Genomic DNA, 20,716 nt, shown 5'->3' with positions numbered 1-20,716 from the left:
CTGCAACAGACCCAGATGCCAGCTCTGCCCTCATATCTACCCAGGAAATACAATTACAGGACCCAATGGCATCAAGTACACTATCTCTGGCTCTTACAGCTGCTCATCCTCCAATCTGATATATGCCCTCATGTGCCAACAATGTCCATCTGCTCTGTACATTGGACAAATCAGCCAACCTCTGTGCAAAAGAATAAATAGACACAAATCTGACATTAAAAATGGCAACATCCAGAAACCAGTGGGAGAACACTTCAATCTATCAGGACATTCCATCAAGGACTTAAAGGTCACTGTAGTTCAACAGAAACCTTTCAAAAACAGAATCCAACAGGATGCTGCTGAATTGGAATTCATATGTAAATTTGATTCAGTTAGGCTTGGATTGAATAGGGACTATGAATGGTTATCTCATTATCAGAAGTAACTGATTTCTTTATCAGAAGCAACTGATCCCATTATCAGAAGCTACTGATTGCATCTACTCCCCCCTTCCCTCTCCACCTATATATCTGACCAGTTTCTTCTTACCCTCCATGCATCTGATGAAGAGAACTGTGATTCTCGAAAGCTTATGCTACAGTAAAGGTGGTTAGTCTTAAAGGTGCTACTGGACTCTTTTCTACTTAAAAAAACAATTGGTGGGCACCAGGAAAGGTTAACCCCAATGTATATATTAAATAAGCAGGTTGGGAACATAGTTTTTGGTCATTACTGGGTAAATGCAGAAAAATGTAGCAGCAGATTGATACCCACCACACTTCTCTTCAGGAATGCACAGAGCAGAATGAGCACGGTGAAGGATGGTTCCTTCTGCACAGACACATCCCTCTGTCAGTATTAAACAAGACTCTGAATCCTGAGGTACTGGGTCCATATTCTGACAAGTAATTGGTGCATTGCAGGCAGATATACAGGCCTTATAAAGCAAACCTTCTGAGCAGGGAAGTGCTAGTGAGACAACACATGAAGAGATTCAAATAGTGACATTCAAGTTTCAGCTACATGCTGTATGCCAAGGCACAGAAAAAAGAGATACAGGCAAATTTCTGCCTCTGAAAATTCTATTTTTAAAGTACATTAATAAATATAAGAGTAACAAATTAACAAATAATTAAGAGTATTTTAAACATAAGTAAAGCATGAGGACAAACGAACTTCTAATTCTTAATTGATTTGCTACAGATATCAAAATTCATAAAAAGGTTTTAAGCAGTACTGCAGGGAGTTACAAATACTTTATAAAAGGCAGTAAATATATTACCCCTGCTGCCTTCTTCCCTTTTATAGATATATAAGGATCAAATTAACTAATTTTAAATTCTTTCTTTGACATTGTGGGCACCTTATATACCCAGAATAGATCTTTGAGCTGTCGCTTCTGGTGCATACTCAGAGTTTAGTAATTTTTTCTGAATATACTAATGGTTGTTGCTACTGAATGGGAGTTATCACTTTTGAAAGTCTCAGGAAAACTTGTAAAAATTCAGAAGAGAACCAGAATGAAACACCAGATTCAATGTATAGAAAGGATTAGGGGTGTGCACAGGAAAAAAAAATAGTAAATTTGAGTTTGGTAGTACCAAACTGGAAAAAAATTCACAGAATGACAGAATCACAGAGATGGAAGGAGCCATACAGACCTTCTAGTCCAACCTCCTGCCCAATGCAGGATGAGCCTAAAGCATCCCTGACAAATATTCATTCAGCTTCTTCTTGAAAAATGCCAGCAAAGGGGAGCTCACCACCTCCCTAGGCAGCTGATTCTACCTTTGAACTACTCTGACTGTGAAAAAGTTTTTCCTAATATCCAGACGGTACCTTTCTGCATGTAATTTAAGCCCGTTGCTTCGAGTACTATCCTCTGCTGCCAACTGGAACAGCTCCTTGCCCTCCTCCAAATGACAGCCTTTCAAATATTTAAAGATAGCAATCATGTCCCCCCTCAATCTTCTCCAAACTAAACATTCCCAAGGCCCTCAGCCTTTCCTCATTGGGCTCAGTCTCCAGACCCCTGATCATTTTCGTTGCTCTCTTCTGCACCCTCGATTTTGTCCACATTCTTTTTGAAGTGAGGCCTTCAGAACTGCACCCAGTACTCCAAGTGCAGCCTGACCCAGGCAGTATAAAGAGGGACTATGACCTCCTGCAATTTCAATGCAATGGCCCTTTTAATACAGTCCAAAACTGAGTTTGCCTTTTTTGCCACCACATCACACTGACTGCTCATATTTAGTTTACCGTCCACTCTTACTCCAAGATCTCTTTCGCATACACTACTACCCAGAAGTGAATCCCCCATCCTATATTTATGCTTCACATTTTTGTGGTCCAGATGTAATACTGTGCACTTATCTATGTTGAATTGCATCCTGTTCACAACTACCCACTTCTCCAGAGTATTCAGGTCTTGTTGAATTTTAACTGTATCTTCTTGAGTGTTTGCCACTCCTCCCAATTTGGTATCACCAACTGTGTTCTCTGAATACTGAATTCATTTTCTAGTTTGTTCCGGATGTCCTGGAGCATGCCTTTGAAGCCATGGCTGGATGGTTGAAACAGAGTCGGCTGAAATTAAATCCCACGAAGATGGAGATCCTGTACTTGAGTTGCAGGAGTGTGGATCTGGGACCCCGGCTTCCTGTTCTCGACAGGGCAGTACTTGTACCGGTCCCAAGAATCAGGAGCCTGGGAGTGATCCTGGATGCCTCCTTGAATATGGAGGCTCAGGTAGCTGCGGTTGCCTGGTCTTCTTTCTTCCATCTTTGGCAGACCAGGCAACTTGCCCCTTACCTCTCAACCCACGACTTATCTACAGTGATTCAGACAACAGTCACCTCTAGGTTAGACTTCTGGAACACACTCTACGTAGGGCTTCCCTTGAATCTGAACCAGCAGTTACAGATGATCCAAAATGCAGCAGCATGTGTCATCACTGGAGTGCCGAGAAGTGCACACATCATACCGGTATAGTGCCAGCTGCATTGGTTACCAGTAGAGTACTGAATCAAATTCAAGCTTTTGGTATTAACCTATAAAGCCCTATGCGGACTAGGACCTGCATATCTTTGGGACTGCCTCTCCCCATATGTGCCCCAGAGGATGTTTCGATCTAGTGATAAACAGCTACTAATGATCCCTGGCTGCAGGGAAGCCTGCCTAACATCGACCAGAGCCAGGGCCTTTTGGGTCCTGGCTCCAACCTGGTGGAATGCTCTATCTAATGAGACCAGGGCCTAGCTGGACTTGCTATCATTCCGCTGTGCCTGTAAGTTGTTCTGCCAGGCATTTGGTTGATGCTGGATAGGGCCCCCACCGGCTGAAATAGGGTAGAACGGGACCCTCCCTATTGAACATCCACCGCCAAAAAAAAGAAGTTTCCCCCTTCTTTCAGTGACAGTTGGAAATGAATTAATGAACTGTTTGTGCTGCTTGTGTTTGTTTTTTAAATATTTATACTGTATCTGGTATGTTTTTAAACTGTGGTTGTAATTTTAATGTATACAAATGTGATCCGCCCTGAGCCTGCTGGTGCAGGGAGGGCAGAATAAAAAGTTTAAACAAACAAACAAATAAATAATATAGAGCAAATTTGGTAAAATTTGATAATATTCGGCCATTGTTTCCTATGGGAAACTGAATTCTAGTATATCTTTTGTGGCTGGGGGGACATTTTTGGACTGAATCTCACTAAATTTGCAGGGGAACTACTAACTATCCTCTAGCAAATCCCCAAGTTTAATAAAAATTGGACCTCGGGGGGGGGGAATGTTATGCCCCCTCAAAGAAGGTGCCCTCATCTACCTCCAATCTTCATTATTTTCTATGGGGAAAACCATGGGGGATATCCAGGGGGCTGGGGGTGGCATTTTGCAAGCAAAATCCACCAAATTAGCAGGAGACCTTTGTCCGGGGTCTGGGTCCCAGCCCCCAGACTTGGTAGGAGGGAACAGCAGGTCAGCCGGGCTGACAGGCAAACAGAGGGGGCAGCCAGCAGCCAGCAGGTCAACTGGTCAGCCAGCAGCCAGCAGGTCAACTGGTCAGCCAGCTGACAGCAGGTCAACCGGTCTGACTGGCAGGCAGAGGGGGCAGCCGGGGGACAGCAGGTCAACCCCTCCCATGGGCAAATGGAGCCAGAACCTGCCAGTGCCAGGAGCAAGGGGCAAAAGCCCAGGGCCTCAGGAGGCAGGGGGAGACAGAGAGAGGCCGGCGAGTCCCACTCCCCTAGGGAAGGAAAGGGGACTAAGCAAGGTGGAAGGGGGCAAGGGCAGAGGGATTGGGAGCCCAGCAGTCACCCACCACCCAAAGACCTTACCTGAGGAGGAGAAGCAGCAGCAGCCCCAACAACCCAAAGCCACGCCCCAGCTAGAAAATAGTAGCCTGGCCTAGGAGTTGCCAAAAGCCAAGCCACTCCAGGTGGGGCTATTGGAGGCACTCTGCAAGAAGCCCTGGGCAACCAGCCAAGGAGCCGCAGCTGGACCCACCTTCAGCCATCAGCTCAGCCAGGGAGGCCGGGCTGCTAGCCAGGGGACTGCAGCTGGACGGGCCTTCAGCCAGCCAAGGCAGGGAGGCTGGGCAGCCAGGGAACAAGGCACAGCTGGTGCTGGTCAGTGGGGCCAGATCAGCTACCCCAGCTGCAACTGCTTGGTGCAGCCCAAGACCAGGCTGGAAGAGGGGTGGGGCAGTAGAAGGAAGCCCTATAAAAGCTGGCTGGGAAGAGCCCTCTGGTGGTGGGTGTGAATGAGGAGTGATGATGTGGAGTGAGAGCAGTAAGATGCAGGGGTGGAGGCTTGGAGGAGAGTTCTGGAAGGAGGAGATGAAGGAGGACGCAGAGGGTAAGGAGGCCAGGTTGAGCAGGCCAGCGAGTGGACTGAGAGGGAGTCTGGGTGAGGTATACTGCCCCTCCTTCCACAGAGCAGGGTCCTGCAGAATCCCTGGACCCCCTGTGACGTCAGGAGCAGACCGCCCAGTGCCACGCCCAGCGGCAGTGGCGGAAAGCCCTGACAACCTTCTCCTTACTGTCCTCTAAAGGCCAACTAAGTTTCGGGGAGATTGGGCCACTTTATGCCCCCCCCCAAAGACAGTGCCCCCACCCACTTCCAATCTCCATTATTCCCTATGAGAATGTCAGGCTCTGCCAGTTAGATCCCCAGTTACTTCACTGCAGACACTTCAAGAGTCCAGTAAAAGTTTCTTTATTAGAGATCCATCAGTATCAGTGCACTCATTGGCAGAAGTGACATAAATGGTCAAAGCAATGTTAGTTATGGGGCAGGATTCCGGCCTTGGGATAGAGACCATTAGAATTTAGGCGCACAGGGCCTAGGAGGTTGGAGGGGGTAGGGAAGGGGAAGACAAGAATGAGCTCATTTCATGTCTCAGGGAGATACGGCTCTGGTCGGCATTTCAAGAACACTTTCCCATGACAGTCGAGAAAGTGAAAGCAGCCACCTGCAAGATAAGCTACTCTTGGCTACACAGTCAGACAGTTGCACAGATAGTTCTTTATACATTCTCAGAGGCCCAGAGTACAAAGACTAATATATGTTTTTCAGGGTCAAGACAAACATAGTATCTAATCTAAACACGAAATACTTACGACAGTAATTGGAATGCCTCCATTCTATGCAGATATTAAATTTGTTACACATGGATACATAGGCAGCCAATGCTACACATGGATTCTGAATATATTCTGTATCTTGGACCCACAAATCGCAAAAAGAATCTGGAGAAACCTTAAAACACACACACAACGCATTAATTTAAATTAATCATAGGTAACTTGAAAGAGAGCTGCAACAGGAATTGCCATTAGGAGTTCAGTGTCAGAGAGAACAGGTGTAATATAGTGGCTAAAATGTTAAAATACACCTCAGGAACTCCCTTATTTGAATCTTGCCTTTGCTATGAACCCATTGGGTAGCTTTAGGCAAGTCTTGTTCTCTCAGTTTGGGCCCCTTCTCCCTTCATCTGTAAAATGAGGGTCATGATACTATTAACCTGTCTTACAAGGTTGTTGTTTGTTAAATAACTGAATACTATAAACCATTATATAATTGCTAAAATATTATCATTAATATGGGGCTAAGCTGCATGTTAATAGCAAATATATTTAAGAACAACCAATCATCTTGACTGATACCACTCACAGGGCAATAATTTTCACTCCTAAAATATGACTGATAAAAATAATCAACATTAAATATAATTTAATCAGAAAATCAAAAGATAACATACATAAGGATGGCAGCTGCTGAAAGTCTGGTTCAACAACATATTTATACAAGATGAACAGTCTGTGATGGAACAGTTTGTTTCACGGCTTCTAGATTCTCCAACATACTTCAATGTGTCTGGCACCTGCCAGCTATCTGTAAAGATAACTGAAGCATCCACAGAGCTTACAACAGTCCTGTTAGGTAGCATGAGGTCATTTGCTGAGTTTCCATCACAAAAACCTGCACAAGAGAACAGTCCGTTTTTAATTCACACTAATATATTAGCACTAGCCTACATTTTATGTTTATACACACATGAAGCTTGAAACAGCCTCAATGATGTAATGGTGTAGTGGTTAAAGTATTGGGACTAGGATCTGAGAGACCCAGGTTAGAATCCCAGCTCTGCCACGGAAGCTCACTGCGTGATCTTGGGAGATTCATACAATCTCTGCCTAACTTACCTCACAGGGTTGTTGTGCAAATAAGAGAGGAGAATGATGTAAGCCACTTAGGGTCCCCATTAGGGAGAAAGGCAAGGTATAAATTAGGTAAATAAATAAATAACCATTAAAATCACACTGTAATTTGAATCATTAAGAAATTGCATACTAGCATCAGTGTCTGACAGAAAAGTCCAGTATGATTTAAGAACTTTATGTGGTTCTTAACTGTGGTGATGTCCAGATGTTCCATGTTCTATCATCATCTACAAAAAGAAATTGCAAACCACTTCTCATGCAATTTCTATTCTACCTTTACAGAACCTAAGCTGCTGGAGAATAGTGCCAAAGAACAAAGGGATGCCACGGAACCTACTGAAATGTAAAAAGGGGGAATGCCCCAGGAGGCAATTAACAATTGTGAGATAGCTAGAGTCTTTAAAGTGCCCACAATTACTCAAAATTACTCAACAGTGAAAAACAATCATATAAAACACTTTTACAGCAGTTAATTAAACTGTATTTACAACTTTAGAAGAACAAAATGAAGCAGAGATCACGACTCTGCTTCATTTTCACAATTCACAATTTAAATGCAGGTAAGTTAGTAGTCCTTACAGAACTTATAGTATCTTGTTTTTCTTTTGTTTGTTCTTTCAGATGTGTGAGAACGGTTCCACCACAACTTCAAGCTCAGCAAACTTCATTCATATTCCAATGTGATGATGCAGTTGTATTTCAAGCACATGTGGGATATGTAATCTTTCACAACTGATTGAAGTCAGAGTAGGAGAGAGCCTAATGGGCGTGTGCTAGCATTCTCTTCCCGTTTCGTATTGGTCATTTTTTCAAAGGCATAACATTAAACAATCATCTATCCAAAAAGATAACAATATATATCAACCAATGTACTATACAAGAATCTCACACCCATCAATGTACTGTCAGAGAATCCCAAACAGCTTACTTACATGTGGACATTTCTCATCCAGTTACCATGTGTAGTTTTCAACTGACATTACCGTGGTGCTCCTCTTACATCATTGCTTAATATGCAAAGTCAGTTAGTCAACTTAAAGGGACACTACAAGACTCTAGCTATCACACAATTGTTAATTGCCTCCCGGGGCATTCCCCCTTTTTACATTTCAGGAGAATAGTGCCAGCCTTGCATCAGGCCTAATGCATACACCGATATTAAAAGTCTGCTGTATGTGTTGGTCTACAGGACTTAATACTTTTGTAACCATGGATAGACAATAGACATTATATATGCTGCCTGTTTATAGCTGGGAAATGTATCGTTCAACTGTATTTATTGTTCAATGAAGACCTTTTAGTGCTTTGGTGAGTTCAGCATGTTCACTTTTACTTGGTATCTAAAATTTCCATGAAAGTGATACAAGAATTATTTATTTAGAAAGTTTTATACCACCCCTTCAGACACCTACTTGATGTGCCTCACAACTGAAGCTATATAATAAAACCATACAATCATTAAAAACACACAAAAACAAGCCAGATCATAGAAAGACAGCTTGTGAGGAGGATCTTAGCTGGCAGGCTGGCAGTACATGAGGAGGCAATCCTTTAACTACCCACCATGTACTAAGCCATTTAAGGGATTAAAGTAAGAACCAACACTGTGATTTGTGCCTGGGATCAGATGGGCAGTTGGTGTAGACCTTTCAGCACAGGGGTGACACAATCCCTGTATCCAGTCCCTGATAGCCTGGCCACCGCATTTTTGATCAGTTAAAGTTTCCAGACTGTTCTCAGAGGCACATATATTACATTACAGTCCAACATGGATCAAAGCATGAATCACTGCAGCCAGATCATGTTTTTTGAGGAACCACTATAGCTGGTATATCAGTTAAAGCTGATAAAATGTGCTACAAGCTACAGAGGTGACATGAGACTTCAGCCATAGAAAGCCTTGCCAGGTACCCACTTATGGTGGGCAAACTCCCAGAAATTTATGCCTTTGCCCACTGATTGCCAGCTGATCAACAGGAGGCAGGCCAGGGAAATGGGCATGCAAATGACTGCATCCCCAGCCAATGACATGATTTCCAGCATGATCCAGAAACAAGTATTGTGCCAGGGCTGATTCTTTAACACTCAGGCCAAATACTGTATTTCAAGAAGAGTATTAAAGAATCAGTCCTGGTGTGACACTGTTACTTCTAGGTCGCACCAGAAATGACGTCATTAGCTTGGGATGCACTTGCATGGACTGGTAAATACCCCCTACCTCCCACCAGTTGCCAGGAGATCTGGCAACCCTAGCTATAGGCCAAAATCCAGCAGCACCATAAACTATGAAGCTGTTCCTTCAAGCGGGCACATCCCTTCCAAGACAGGCTGTCTTCTCAGTCCTTGAGTGGCTTTGGCATTAATAAACAACACCTGAGTAATATCTGGATTGAGCTTCAATTTATTGGCTCTCTTCAATCCATTAGCTTCTCCAGGCACCTTTTAATGAGTTCCACCTTAACTATCCATTTTACAACAATCACAGCAAATAAGCTATTATTGGATTTGGCTCTCCAGTTCATTATATGTTTCCATGTGGCCTTTGGGGGTTAACAAATTGCCATCTTCTCATTTATAACATCATTTCTTTGGCTCAGATGAATCATTGAAAACTCTAAACATTATTTGGTTTTATAAGGAAAGCTTAACAATCAAGTTGCAACCATCAGAAATGTGGCTGAAGGGCTTCCAAGTATAGGATATGAAGATATCCTCATCTGATATTTTATTATATTGTTCACTATTCCATCATAAAACTACTTGTGAGCTAAGGTGAGAAACTATTTCCTTAAGATACTTAATATCAAAGTATGGGTGGAACAAATCAGTCTTCCTTATGTTCACAACTTAGAACACTGCACTATTTCTTGTGCTTTAAAAGAAGTATTTGGAAAATTTGAAAAACCTTGGAGTAGCAAAACGATCAGAATGAGGAAGAAGAGTGCCATGATGAAAGAACTGGGCAATTTAGAATGAGTTCAGAAAACTCATTAAGGGGCTGCTAATTTTGAAGTGAGAAATTTCCCTTTGCAGGCCCAATGTTAACAGGGAAAGGGGGGGGAAGACATGGCTACAGCAACAGAACACATCAGACAACTCTGATGGAGTTAAAAGAGGCCACAACTTTACTGGTTTACAGATCATGGTGCACTGGAGCTGCATAGGGCATGGATCCCAGCATCAGCTGATCTGTATGCCAGCCAATGAGCCCCACACCTCCTCAGACCACCTGCTGGGGGGGAATCATGTGTTGACAGTGAGTGGGATACCACATGGGCACACACCTCTGTGTGGATCCCCTGCCACCTAAAAGTGGGGATGTCCTGACAGCCCCCTAAGCTGGGCTTGCACCTGCCATGACTCACTCTCAAGCTTCCTTAAGAAGATCCCCATAATAGAGAAACAGGGCTTGCAGGCCCCATTTTCCCCAAAACATATCCATGCCCAATGCCCAAACCGCCTGCCCCTAAGTTGTGATGGAAGACAAGCCATTGCAACAACCACTTGCATGCATACCCTTAGTCATGCTGACACAGACCCAAAGTCACACCCTCACAAGCCACAAACAGAACCGGATGGCAACAATTAAGGGAGGATTGGGGTGAGCAGCTGGCCATGAACCAAGTGAAGAGGGGTGGGACCAGGTCAGACTAAAGAGCACTGGTGGCGGACCAGAGAGGAAACCTGATTGGCTGGTCAGGGATTTGAATCAGTGGCCAGTGAGTGCTGCTTTGTGGAGGCTGATGGGAGCCTCCCTGCCCTCCGTAACATGGCGGCCACCATGCACCCTGTTCTCTCTTTACTGTGGGCCCACAACTGGATCCTCCAGGTCAGTCTGGGGGCCAACGTTTCTGTTCAGCTTTCTAAAAAGTAATAAATGTTCACATAGATATTAAGTAGATGCCTCTTATATTTCCACTAACTTGAGTATCATTTTCACCAGCATTTAGGCTGATGAACTGTTCCGTATCTAAACCCTTCTGATGGCTATGGACTAGAACCAAAAGTGATGCAACAAAAGAATGCACAGTTAAGTGGATAGTGTGTTGATAATCAAAACCAGAAGGAAAGATTTAAATGTTTTTGATAAATAAATACCCTATTGCTAAACTCTATGAATCTATTCTGAAATTGATCATGTTTTCCCAGATGTCAGTCCCATTAATTTTAGTGGAATTTGCTTTCAAGTATGTTTTAGACTTCAGCCTAAATATAATTCAGCATCTACTAAAGAATTTTTTCTTTCTTCATTTTAAAATCTAAGATTAAAATTAAGAAAAAAATAGAAGCTAGTCATAACAACAACTGGGAATAAATAGTACTCATTTATTTCAAGCATCTCGTCTCCAAAGCACCACTACTCTGCAAGGTTTGAAACTTGACTATCACTGATATTTCATACTGCAGCTACACATATTTGCCCTTTCTGGAACTTGGCAAGCTTGTCCATGTATTGATGGACTTTGCATCCATGCCATCCAGCAAACGATAATTCAAGTGTCAAAATGAAAATGTATATCAATGGATATTATGCTTCCAAGAGTCATACATCTAGCCTCTCATCCAAGGTTACAGCTCCCAGAAAGAATGAAGCCGCGTGCAAGCAGTCTAAAGAGCAATTCCAACTTAACATTCAATTTGTTCATTAAAAAACCTTTCATATTTGAACAAGTTATGATATGTATATAATAATTGTCACTCCAAAAATACAGAAATAAATATAATTAAGAATGAGAACATGAAGAGAGTTTTAAAGACATTATGCTTCCCACTTTTGATGGGATTCAGCTAACCCTTGCTGACTTGGTTAAAATCCTAGGGATTATATTGAACCCAGCATTACTGCTACAGAAGCAGGTTAATGTAGCCACATAAATTGCTTTCTTCCAGTATGGTTTAGCACATGAGACAGCCCTCTACCTTGAGCCAACCAATCTGGCCAACTGCATCCTTGCCACATTGAGACTAGACTACTGTAATGTATTCCACAAAGGCCTCCCCTCAGTCAACTGGGAAACTCCAGTTGATGCAGAACACCATGGCTCAGTTAATACCACAACTGAGGTGGAGCATATCACACCTATTCTGCAGTCACTACAGTGACTGCCCATCAGCTACCATGCTCAATTCAAGGCCCTGGCCCTCACCTATGAAGTCCTTCATGGCCTTAGACCCTCATATCTGCAGGACCATGTCTCCTCATATGCTATACCTCAACTTTGCTCATCTGAGCAGTGCTTTCTGCAGGGACCAGCCTTCTAATCAGCAAGATCAACAATTACCCGAACATATGAATTCTCTCTTGTGGCCTCAACCTGGTGGAATACCCTGTCTGTGTTGGAAATTGCAATGTCTGGTGTACAAGAAGGAAGAAGAGCCTTCCATACAGGGGGCAGCGGGGATCACTTAGTTAGGATAGTAAGGGCAGTATCTCTCTTGTTTCCTAATGGTCATTTCCTTGTCTTGTCTCCTACTGGGCTAAACAGGGCAATATCCTGCTTCTTCTCCCTCCTGACCTCTTCCTTCTTCTAAGATGTAGTCAGATAGCTAGCATCTACTTCTATCTCTCCCCTATACTCTCTAGTTCCTAAATAAACTTTTTTAACATCTTTAACCAGCCCTGCATGACTCCACTGCACTTTATTTACACTCTGCCTAACAGTTTGAAGAAGTCAGAAGGCTCCCACGTTTCTGTCATTCTGCAAACTATGTAAAACATATGTGAGGGTCAGGACTGATCCCAGTTCTGCCTCTCCTCAGAAACAGCCGATGAGAACCGGCGGAAAGCTGGACCATTGACAGTTGGAGTCTGTTGGAAAGGCAGTTAGAGAAAGAGAGTATGGTTTTGGGCTGCTGAGGAGCAGCAGCAGAGAGGGATAGCTGGCTGTTAATCTGTTCTGATACATATCAACCATCCCCCTTTTAAGCATATATCTACATGTTTCCAATTATTTACTCCTACTTTATACCTCTTGCAAATAAAAGTTATTTTTGTTTCTGTTTAATCCTAGCTGGCCTAAAATTTGTTAGCTGAGAGGAAATAAGACACACAAACCTCAAACACTCTAGTCACTACAAATGAGCTAAGTTTAATCTAAACAGTGGCAGCATATATAAGGAAAAGTAACCTCTAAGTTGTCTTTCCCCAATAGCCCTGGGCAGTAGCTAGGTAAGGAGAAGTAAATATAGGGTACTGGCTACCTGTCTGGTGAAGCCTCTGAAAGAAGATTTGGGTGTGGATTTGGGTCAGGCCTCTCTGCCTGGAAATTGGAGGTTAGATAGGTGGTATGTTGTGACTAGACATGGGCATGAACAAAAAAAAACAACAAACCTGTGCTTCGTGGTTCAGTGCTGCCGCTGAACCCAAACAAATGAACCATAATGAACATTTCCCATTACCGAACCGGTTTGCGGGCGTCGGAACGGCCCCTGTTGCACTTAAGAGAGCCCATATTCACAGGGAGTATTTAGCAGGCTCTCCTCCAGCCAGCACCCAAGTTTGGTCAAGAGCCCTAGCCCACCACTCCCACAGACCTGACCAGATCAGGCAATAATAATAGTGTGTGAGCACTCAGACGAGGAGCCCACTGAGCTTGGCCCCAGGGCCTGGCAGCAGCCCTGGAACCAGAGGAGATAGATCCCTATCCCAAAAATCCCAGCTCAATTATACTCTGTCTCTCTCCCCAAAGGCTAGCAAGTAGCAAGCAACAGCTCTGTCACACTCCACTGCTCGCTGAAAGTGAAAGCCAGCCTGGGAGCCCAGTGCTTTTTATAAGCAGAGGTCCCATAGAGCAACACAGGAGGGCTGTGGTTGGCCGTCAGAACTGCCTATCAGGGTTTGCAGGGATGAGATTGGAGTGCCCATGGCTACAGAACACCCCCCTTACCCCTTCCTCCCCCCGGGTGTCTTCTCCCATGTAACCAATTGTAACCAATTTGCAGCTCCATGGCTCTAAGGAAGACCTGCCGATCAAGGTAAGCTGGGCTTCGATTCGGGTTTCCATGGTGACAGAAGGAGTGCAGACAGAGTTCAGGCATTCCTCCGGCTCCGTTTCCAAGGGAATTGATTGATGGTGCCTGACTGTCTGGCTTCACGAACCGTGGGCTTCCAATGAACGCTGGTTTGTTGGCCATGGACTCTCACGAACCGCTGGATCGCGAACAGACAATCAGGCGGGTTCGTGGGTTTTTTGCATTCGTAATGCGGTTTGTGACCATGTCTAGCTGTGACTGCCCTTAACTGCCCAGGAAGCCCCAAACCTGCAAAGGGAAGTTTACATTGGGTGGTGGTATGTAACACTTTGACACACTATGTTAAAACAGAAGAACAGAATGCAAATCTAGTTGCTAATTTAGTGTTTGATTTGACTGAATCTGATCTGTACCATTTAAAACCCTCATTATCAGAGTTGCAGCCCCTGAATTAGAGATGGGCATGAACAGCAATACGAACAAAAAAAAGCCACGTTAACAGCCCAATATGCTGTTCGCAAACAAGCTGTTTGTGAAGCACCATTCTAAATGAAGAGGTAGTCGTTGCACACCTCATTTGTTGCTGTTCGTTGTTGTTCATCAAGCCAGACAGTCTGGCACCTGCAATCAATTCCCTTGGCAATTTAGGCAGGGATTGTCTGAATTCTGTCTGAACTCCTGCTGTTGTCCTAGAAACCCCAATCTAAGCCCAATTTAGCTTGATAGGCAGGTCTTCTTTTCAAGTGTGGAGCTCCAAATTTTTTACAAGGGAGCAAAGAGTTGGGGGGGAGGACTCCCAGCTCTGTCTTTGCAGACAGTGAGGGAGAGACGGTTGCTGTTGGCATTTTGAGAGAGAGACAGGGAGAGTGCATTGGAGCTTGAATTTTCTTTGTGTGTGGTGGGATAGGGATTTACCTCTTTAAGTTCCAGGGCTGCTGCCAGGCTCTGGGCCAAGCTATTATTTATTACTGGTACCTTTCCTGCTGCCTGCTCAGGTAAGGTTTCTGAGAGTGCTGTGGTAGGGATCTACCTCTTTAAGTTCCAGGGCTGCTGCCAGGCTCTGGGGCCAAGCTATTATTTATTATTGGTACCTTTCCTGATGCCTGCTAAGGTCAGGTTTCTGGGAGTGGTGCAGTAGGGATCTTGACCAAACTTGGATGATGGCTGAAGGAGAGCCTGCTGGCCCCCACGAACAGCCAAACATGAACATGTTCGTGAACAGGGCCATGTTCATGGTTGTTCACGAGTCCCTGTTCGTGGATGGCAACGAACAACGAACATTATGTTCAGTTTTTTTTCCTGTTCGTGCCCATCTCCAATTTAAATCTTACATACAGATTCTGTTCTCAGTAGCAGGCAGCAGCTCCAATCTCAATTTATTCTTTTTATGCCGCCTACCTGAAATTCCAACCAAGACTTACAATCAGGTCTATACTAAATTCACTTTAACAAGCTCTACTTTAGCATACAACAGGCTATAAATCTCTAACAGTGAAATCCTAAGCCGAGTTACTCCGGTTTAAGTCCACTGAAATCAGTGGGCTAAGACTGGAGTAACTCTGTTTAGGATTTTACTGCAAATGACCTTATTTGACTGAGGAAAACTTAACATAAGGCACATTTTCTGATTATTCCTGTTTTATTTATTTTCATTTGCTTCAGCATTCATACTTGTGTTTCAAATGCTCTAAATCTAGAAGCAAATTTTCACTCATCCATGCCAATTTGCAACATGATCTCAGAGGGATTAAAATATGAACTGTGGATCATTAGGATAGGAAACATCTTTTTTGGTATCTAACAGTGCAATCCTGAAGGTGGAGGGCTGAAAGAACACAGAGAGCTATGCCAAGATACACTGGACACTCATGGGGGCATCATCTGCTGATTGGTGGATGTTGCCAGGGTTACTATGAACTCTGACACGCTTGATATGCTGTCTGTGCCTTGCAGAGGGATGTCTGTTGTTATTTCACCCTGCAGGGAATGAACCAGCAGTGCTCCTTTTTGTCAGCTGGTTGCCATGACTGCAGCAGCCCTTAGGATTGCACTGCCAATCATCTGAATCACTTCCATAATTAATAAAGTAATAGCACCCTTCTATGAGATCACTTTTGTGATTTCTAAAATGATTTAGCTTCCTAATATTAACTATCAACAAGTAAATGTGTGATACTTTCCCGCTTCATCAAGCAAAACAACAGATTCTTACAAAAGTCTGCTTACCACACAGTCCATTTGCTTTTGGATCGCTGGTTGCATTAAGCTGTATTACCATCAGCCCAGTGGTGTGAAACCACTGAATTTTAATACTTGTGGGGGTTTCAATAAAATACATGAAACCAGTGTCCTCAATTTTAAAACCATATTTCCTAACTGTAGGCCATGCATATCTTGAGTTTACTGCTATCTGAAAAAATGTAACAAGAAAAATAAGCAAACGTTAATATTTACTCTTTATCATAAAAACTATGCTTTTGCATATACCACTGTTTTTCTGCAAAAACTTCCACAGCTAGTAAGAATCAAAGACAGACTTGCATGGCTTATTTGATTTATTTCTACATGGCATTTCCTAAAAGCTCAAAGGGATTTTGTATATCATTGCCTGCCAGTTCCTTGAGGACAGCTCTGTTTTACAGTCCTAGGTAGATGGCAAAAGTGGAGGGATTTTTTAGCATCCTGAAGACCACAATACCTGGCTGCTTGATTGCATTTGGCTCGTGTGGTCACATATTGTGTACAGCCATACTTGAATGTCCCTGGGACACTACATGAACCTGTGCTTCTTTAACAACAACAACAACAACAACAACATTCAAACCCGGTTCTCCAGATTAGAATCCCACCACTCTACCGCTACACCAAACTGGCTCTTTCTGCAAGGTTTCTCATTGAATCACAAAAGCCCAATTATAATGTTTGAAAGATTATCTTCAGAATGTTTGTTCCTTAATCTTTCCATGAAGTATAAGAAGCAGAAAACAATTGCAATGGATATTTCAGGAAAGTAATAGAACACAGAGTATGATTAAGTGTAATAAAACTGGATGTCATGATTTTGTATTTGACCTTAATATTTTTACATTTATTTTATAGCTGCAAGAGCATCTGTAAAGTTAAGACATGTTTTTAAAAATGTTCTACTATTATACTGCCTAGACATTTTATATATAATAAAAATCAAGAGTATTTGGCCCCTACATCTGCAGGTTGGCATAGAGAATTTACCTTGAGAATGGTATATGCTGGCAAAATTAGATTTAACATGACCAAGTTATATGCTTACTTTATTTTGATTGTGTAGGTGCTGAAAATATATTAGTAATTTTTGTGCACACAAAATATACTTTCATTTTCTCCATTTACAAATGCATATTATGTGAAAAGTTCACAAATGGCCCCTGGATCTTCCTCCCCACTGGTTTGGAAAAAATTGACTGTATATTCACAATGGTATGACATTTCAAAGTTTCTATTTCAATTATTTACTGGTGTGGTTAGGTATGAAGTCGTGTGGACAAGTGGACACTGTATAACAGGGTTGCACCTACCCATAACTGTTGTTCATCGATCATTCTTCTGTGCAGGCACACACGGGAACTGCACAAGCACACGTCAGCCACGGACGTATCAACGCTCCAAAAGACGCGGTATGTTTGCCCGGCCTTTTTGCATGCTTTTGGACTGGGCATGGCTATAAAAGGTGAGGCAAGTGGATCCATCCCTCAGTTCACTAAGTCACCGGTGAAGAAGGAGAAATTAGCATATTTAAAGAGAACATGGCGGGGAAAGGAGGGAGGGATGTGTGCCTGCACAGAAGAACACTCGATGAACAACAGTTACAAGTAGGTGCAGCCCTGTTTTCATCATCATGTCTTCTGTGCAGTCCCATATGGGAGATTAGTGAGCTAACTTACCCAGGAGGTGGGTGTGTTGCTCATAATCAAAAGACTCTTCAGTACTGCTTTGCTGACTGCAGCATCCCTTCTGGAGTTTATGTCAATTGCATAGTGCTTAATAAAGGTGGATGGCATTGACCAAGTGGCCGCCTTGCATTCCACTTCCATGAGTGGAATGCCTAAGCTAAATGCTGACCAGGTAGATTGGGCTCCTGTAGAATGCACTCTTGATGTTCAAAGGGCAAGGTTGTTTATAAAACTCTTTAATGAGTCACACCAACAAGTTGGAGATCATTTAAGCAGTGACCGACTGTGCTTTTTTAGATCCCCTGAAGGAGACAAATAGATTGAGGTCCTTTCTAAAGACACTAGTCCTGTCCAAGTAAAAACAGAGTGCAAGTTTGACATCCAATGTCTGTTGGCCTCTGTAGAAGGCTAAGGAAAAAACACCAGGAGAGTAATGTCTTGGTTGAGGTGGAAAGCAGAGACTACCTTGGGTAGTTCTTCTGTGCAGACACACATTAGGACTGTGGATGCACAGGCCTGCTGATGGAGAAACTTAATAGCTTCTTTAGAGCTCTGTTGGGGCCACTTCTCCCCGGTCACGTAGGTTAACTGTTTTTCCTGCCAAAAATGGGCACGTGACCTAGAAGGAGCCAACCCCCCCCCCAGTTCTCCTGAGCCACCATGAACCCATATTCTATACTATCAGAGAGTTCACAGCAGATCAGGAGGGAGGGATGTGTGTCTGCACAGAAGAAACTTCTCTTAATTATTACAGCACTTAGCCAGTACGTTAACCATAAAATTTAAGTGCACATTTTACAACTATTTGAAACATGAAGCATATAAGTATATACAATTTAAAAACATAATTTCCTAATATCTATCAAAATTTGTAAAAACCAGGAAGTCAGCATAGTTCTAACCAAGCAACCGAAATGGAGGCCTACACTCTAATGGGCTTTAACGACCAGAACACAAAATTTCGCTATCTGGTGTAATGCAGTAAAATCTGAGTTTGACAGCAGTTTCTCTAATTTTTTCTTATCCGAATGTTCTGAGATACCATCCAGAAAGGGAATAATAAATCTCATACGTGCTTCCTTATAGAAAGGGCATCTCAGGAAAACATGTTCCTGGGTTTCAACCTCCCCAAGTATGCAAGGACATAGCCTCTCATTCCAAGGAATCTTGTTAAATCTGCCATCCAGAACAGCAGAGGGTAAGGCAGAACATCTGGCCAAAGTAAGCGCTCTCTTGAGATTATTTACCTCCAGAATGGATAAATAAGAAGCAGGTGCAGAAATATATCTGTTACTAGGAGGAGCTATAAAAGCAGGAGTGCCTTGTAAGTCAGATTGTCGTTCAATATCATCAATCCTTTGCCTAACCATTTGCCTTGCTTGATCGCTTCCCATCATGAGAAGCACTTGAGGGGAAAATCCTATTGCCCTAATTTTCTGTCTAGTGGCAATCATCCACTTGGACTGAAAATCATCAGTTAAGATTAGGGGTAATAAACCACAAGGATTTAAATTTATCCTTATCCATAGGAAAATGGAATGCAGGGTGATCTTTGCTTCAACTTTCTGCATGCCAGTCTCAAGGCGAACCATAGCATTAGAAACACACTTTGGAACTTGAAGGACCGCTCTCAAAAATTTCGATTGAACTAACTCTAAAGGTGCAAAACAAGAAGTTGGTGGTCCAAGAAGTGACCCGTATAACATCTGAGTTAGTGATTTGGCCCTAAACAATTTTAAGGCTGCCGGCACAAAATATCCCCCTGAAGTGCGGAAGAACTTCAGTATACTTTGAGCAGATCTATCTCCCACACATGCTGATGCATGACTATGCACGACCTTGGATCCTGAAGCTTGGATAATCATTCTGAGATAACGATAATGAGTAACCTGCTCAAGAATATGGCCATTTATACTCCAATTTCTACTTCGAGGTCTCTTACCGAAGGCCAGCACCTTCGTCTTTTGATAATTAATGTCCAGTTTGTAGTTACTACAATAACTGGCAAATCTCTTGAGTGTTCTCCTTAAACCAATAGGAGTTCTAGAGAAAATGACCGCATCATCCGCATACAGGAGAATGGAAATGGGACGCTGTGCCAATTTAGGCGAGTGGAGATCAGCCCCATTTAGATGGTCCACCACGTCACTGAGATAAAAGTTAAAAAGAACTGGGGCTAACATACACCCCTGCCTAACTCCTTTAAAAGTGGGGATTTTATCTGTTAAATGTCCCTGACCAGTACATCTCACCCTCAATGAGGTTTGTTCATGAAGAACACGTATAAGAGCTAAGAGCCTCCTGTCTATAGTAGAGGCTTCTAATTTGTTCCAAAGAATAGATCTGGAGATGGAATCAAAGGCCGCTTTAAGATCAATAAAAGCTGCATACAGGGAGGATGGTCCCTTACCAGAATATTTTTCAATGAGGTTCTGGAGTATGAGACAATGGTCCATCGTAGATCTACCCTGCCTAAACCCAGCTTGTTCCTGGACCATTATATCGTCCTGCTCCAACCACGATGTAAATTTTTCCAGGAGATGTTTGGCATAAAGCTTGCTGATGACACTTAGTAAACTTATAGGCCTATAATTGGCGGGGTCTTTTCTACTGCCTTTTTTATAAAAAGGAACTACCACAGCCATTCCCCAATCATTTGGGATCCTTCCCGTTGCATCAATATACGGAAACAAGTGTGCTAAAAAAGGGGCCCACCAATCGATATTTTCTTTCAAAAATACCATCAAAACCCGGCGCCTTGCCCCTTTTAAGGTGGCTAATAAGCGATGACACCTCTTTTGGCGAAACCACAGGCCACAGAGGTAAATCATTGAATACTGTGGACGCGAGAAGGGAAGGGGGAGTATCATTATACATATTTTGAAAAAAAGAGACCCAACTATCCGGTGAGATGAATGATTCCGTAAAGGAGGTCTTATTCCACCCCTGACCTGAGACCATACTCCAAAATAAAGCTGATTTTTTTTCTTTGGCCGCTTGAATTAAAGCCTTCCAAGATTCCCTAACATATTCCTTCTTTTTTAGATTGATTAAGTACTTATAAGTTCTTTTCTTTTCTATTAGAGTTAGGTAAGCATTTGAATCCTTCCCA

At 43.0% G+C, this 20,716-nt stretch overlaps 1 protein-coding gene across 1 annotated transcript in view; it reads right to left on the bottom strand.

Moving 5' to 3' along the window:
• The window catches only part of OTOG (otogelin), a 220,634-nt gene that overhangs the window by 26,694 nt on the left and 173,224 nt on the right, over positions 1 to 20,716 (bottom strand). The window contains exons 40-43 of the mRNA XM_054969999.1: positions 15,902 to 16,085; positions 6,241 to 6,461; positions 5,600 to 5,738; positions 757 to 951 (exon numbers count right to left, since the gene is read on the bottom strand). Coding sequence (XP_054825974.1) covers positions 757 to 951; positions 5,600 to 5,738; positions 6,241 to 6,461; positions 15,902 to 16,085 — 739 coding nt within the window. The remainder of the gene's footprint in view (positions 1 to 756; positions 952 to 5,599; positions 5,739 to 6,240; positions 6,462 to 15,901; positions 16,086 to 20,716) is intronic.

Source organism: Eublepharis macularius, chromosome 2 (assembly GCF_028583425.1).
Source record: "Eublepharis macularius isolate TG4126 chromosome 2, MPM_Emac_v1.0, whole genome shotgun sequence".
Classification (NCBI taxonomy): Eukaryota; Metazoa; Chordata; class Lepidosauria; order Squamata; family Eublepharidae; genus Eublepharis; species Eublepharis macularius.
Note: the sequence above shows the minus strand (reverse complement) of the source record. Positions and strands in the feature narration are given on the sequence as shown.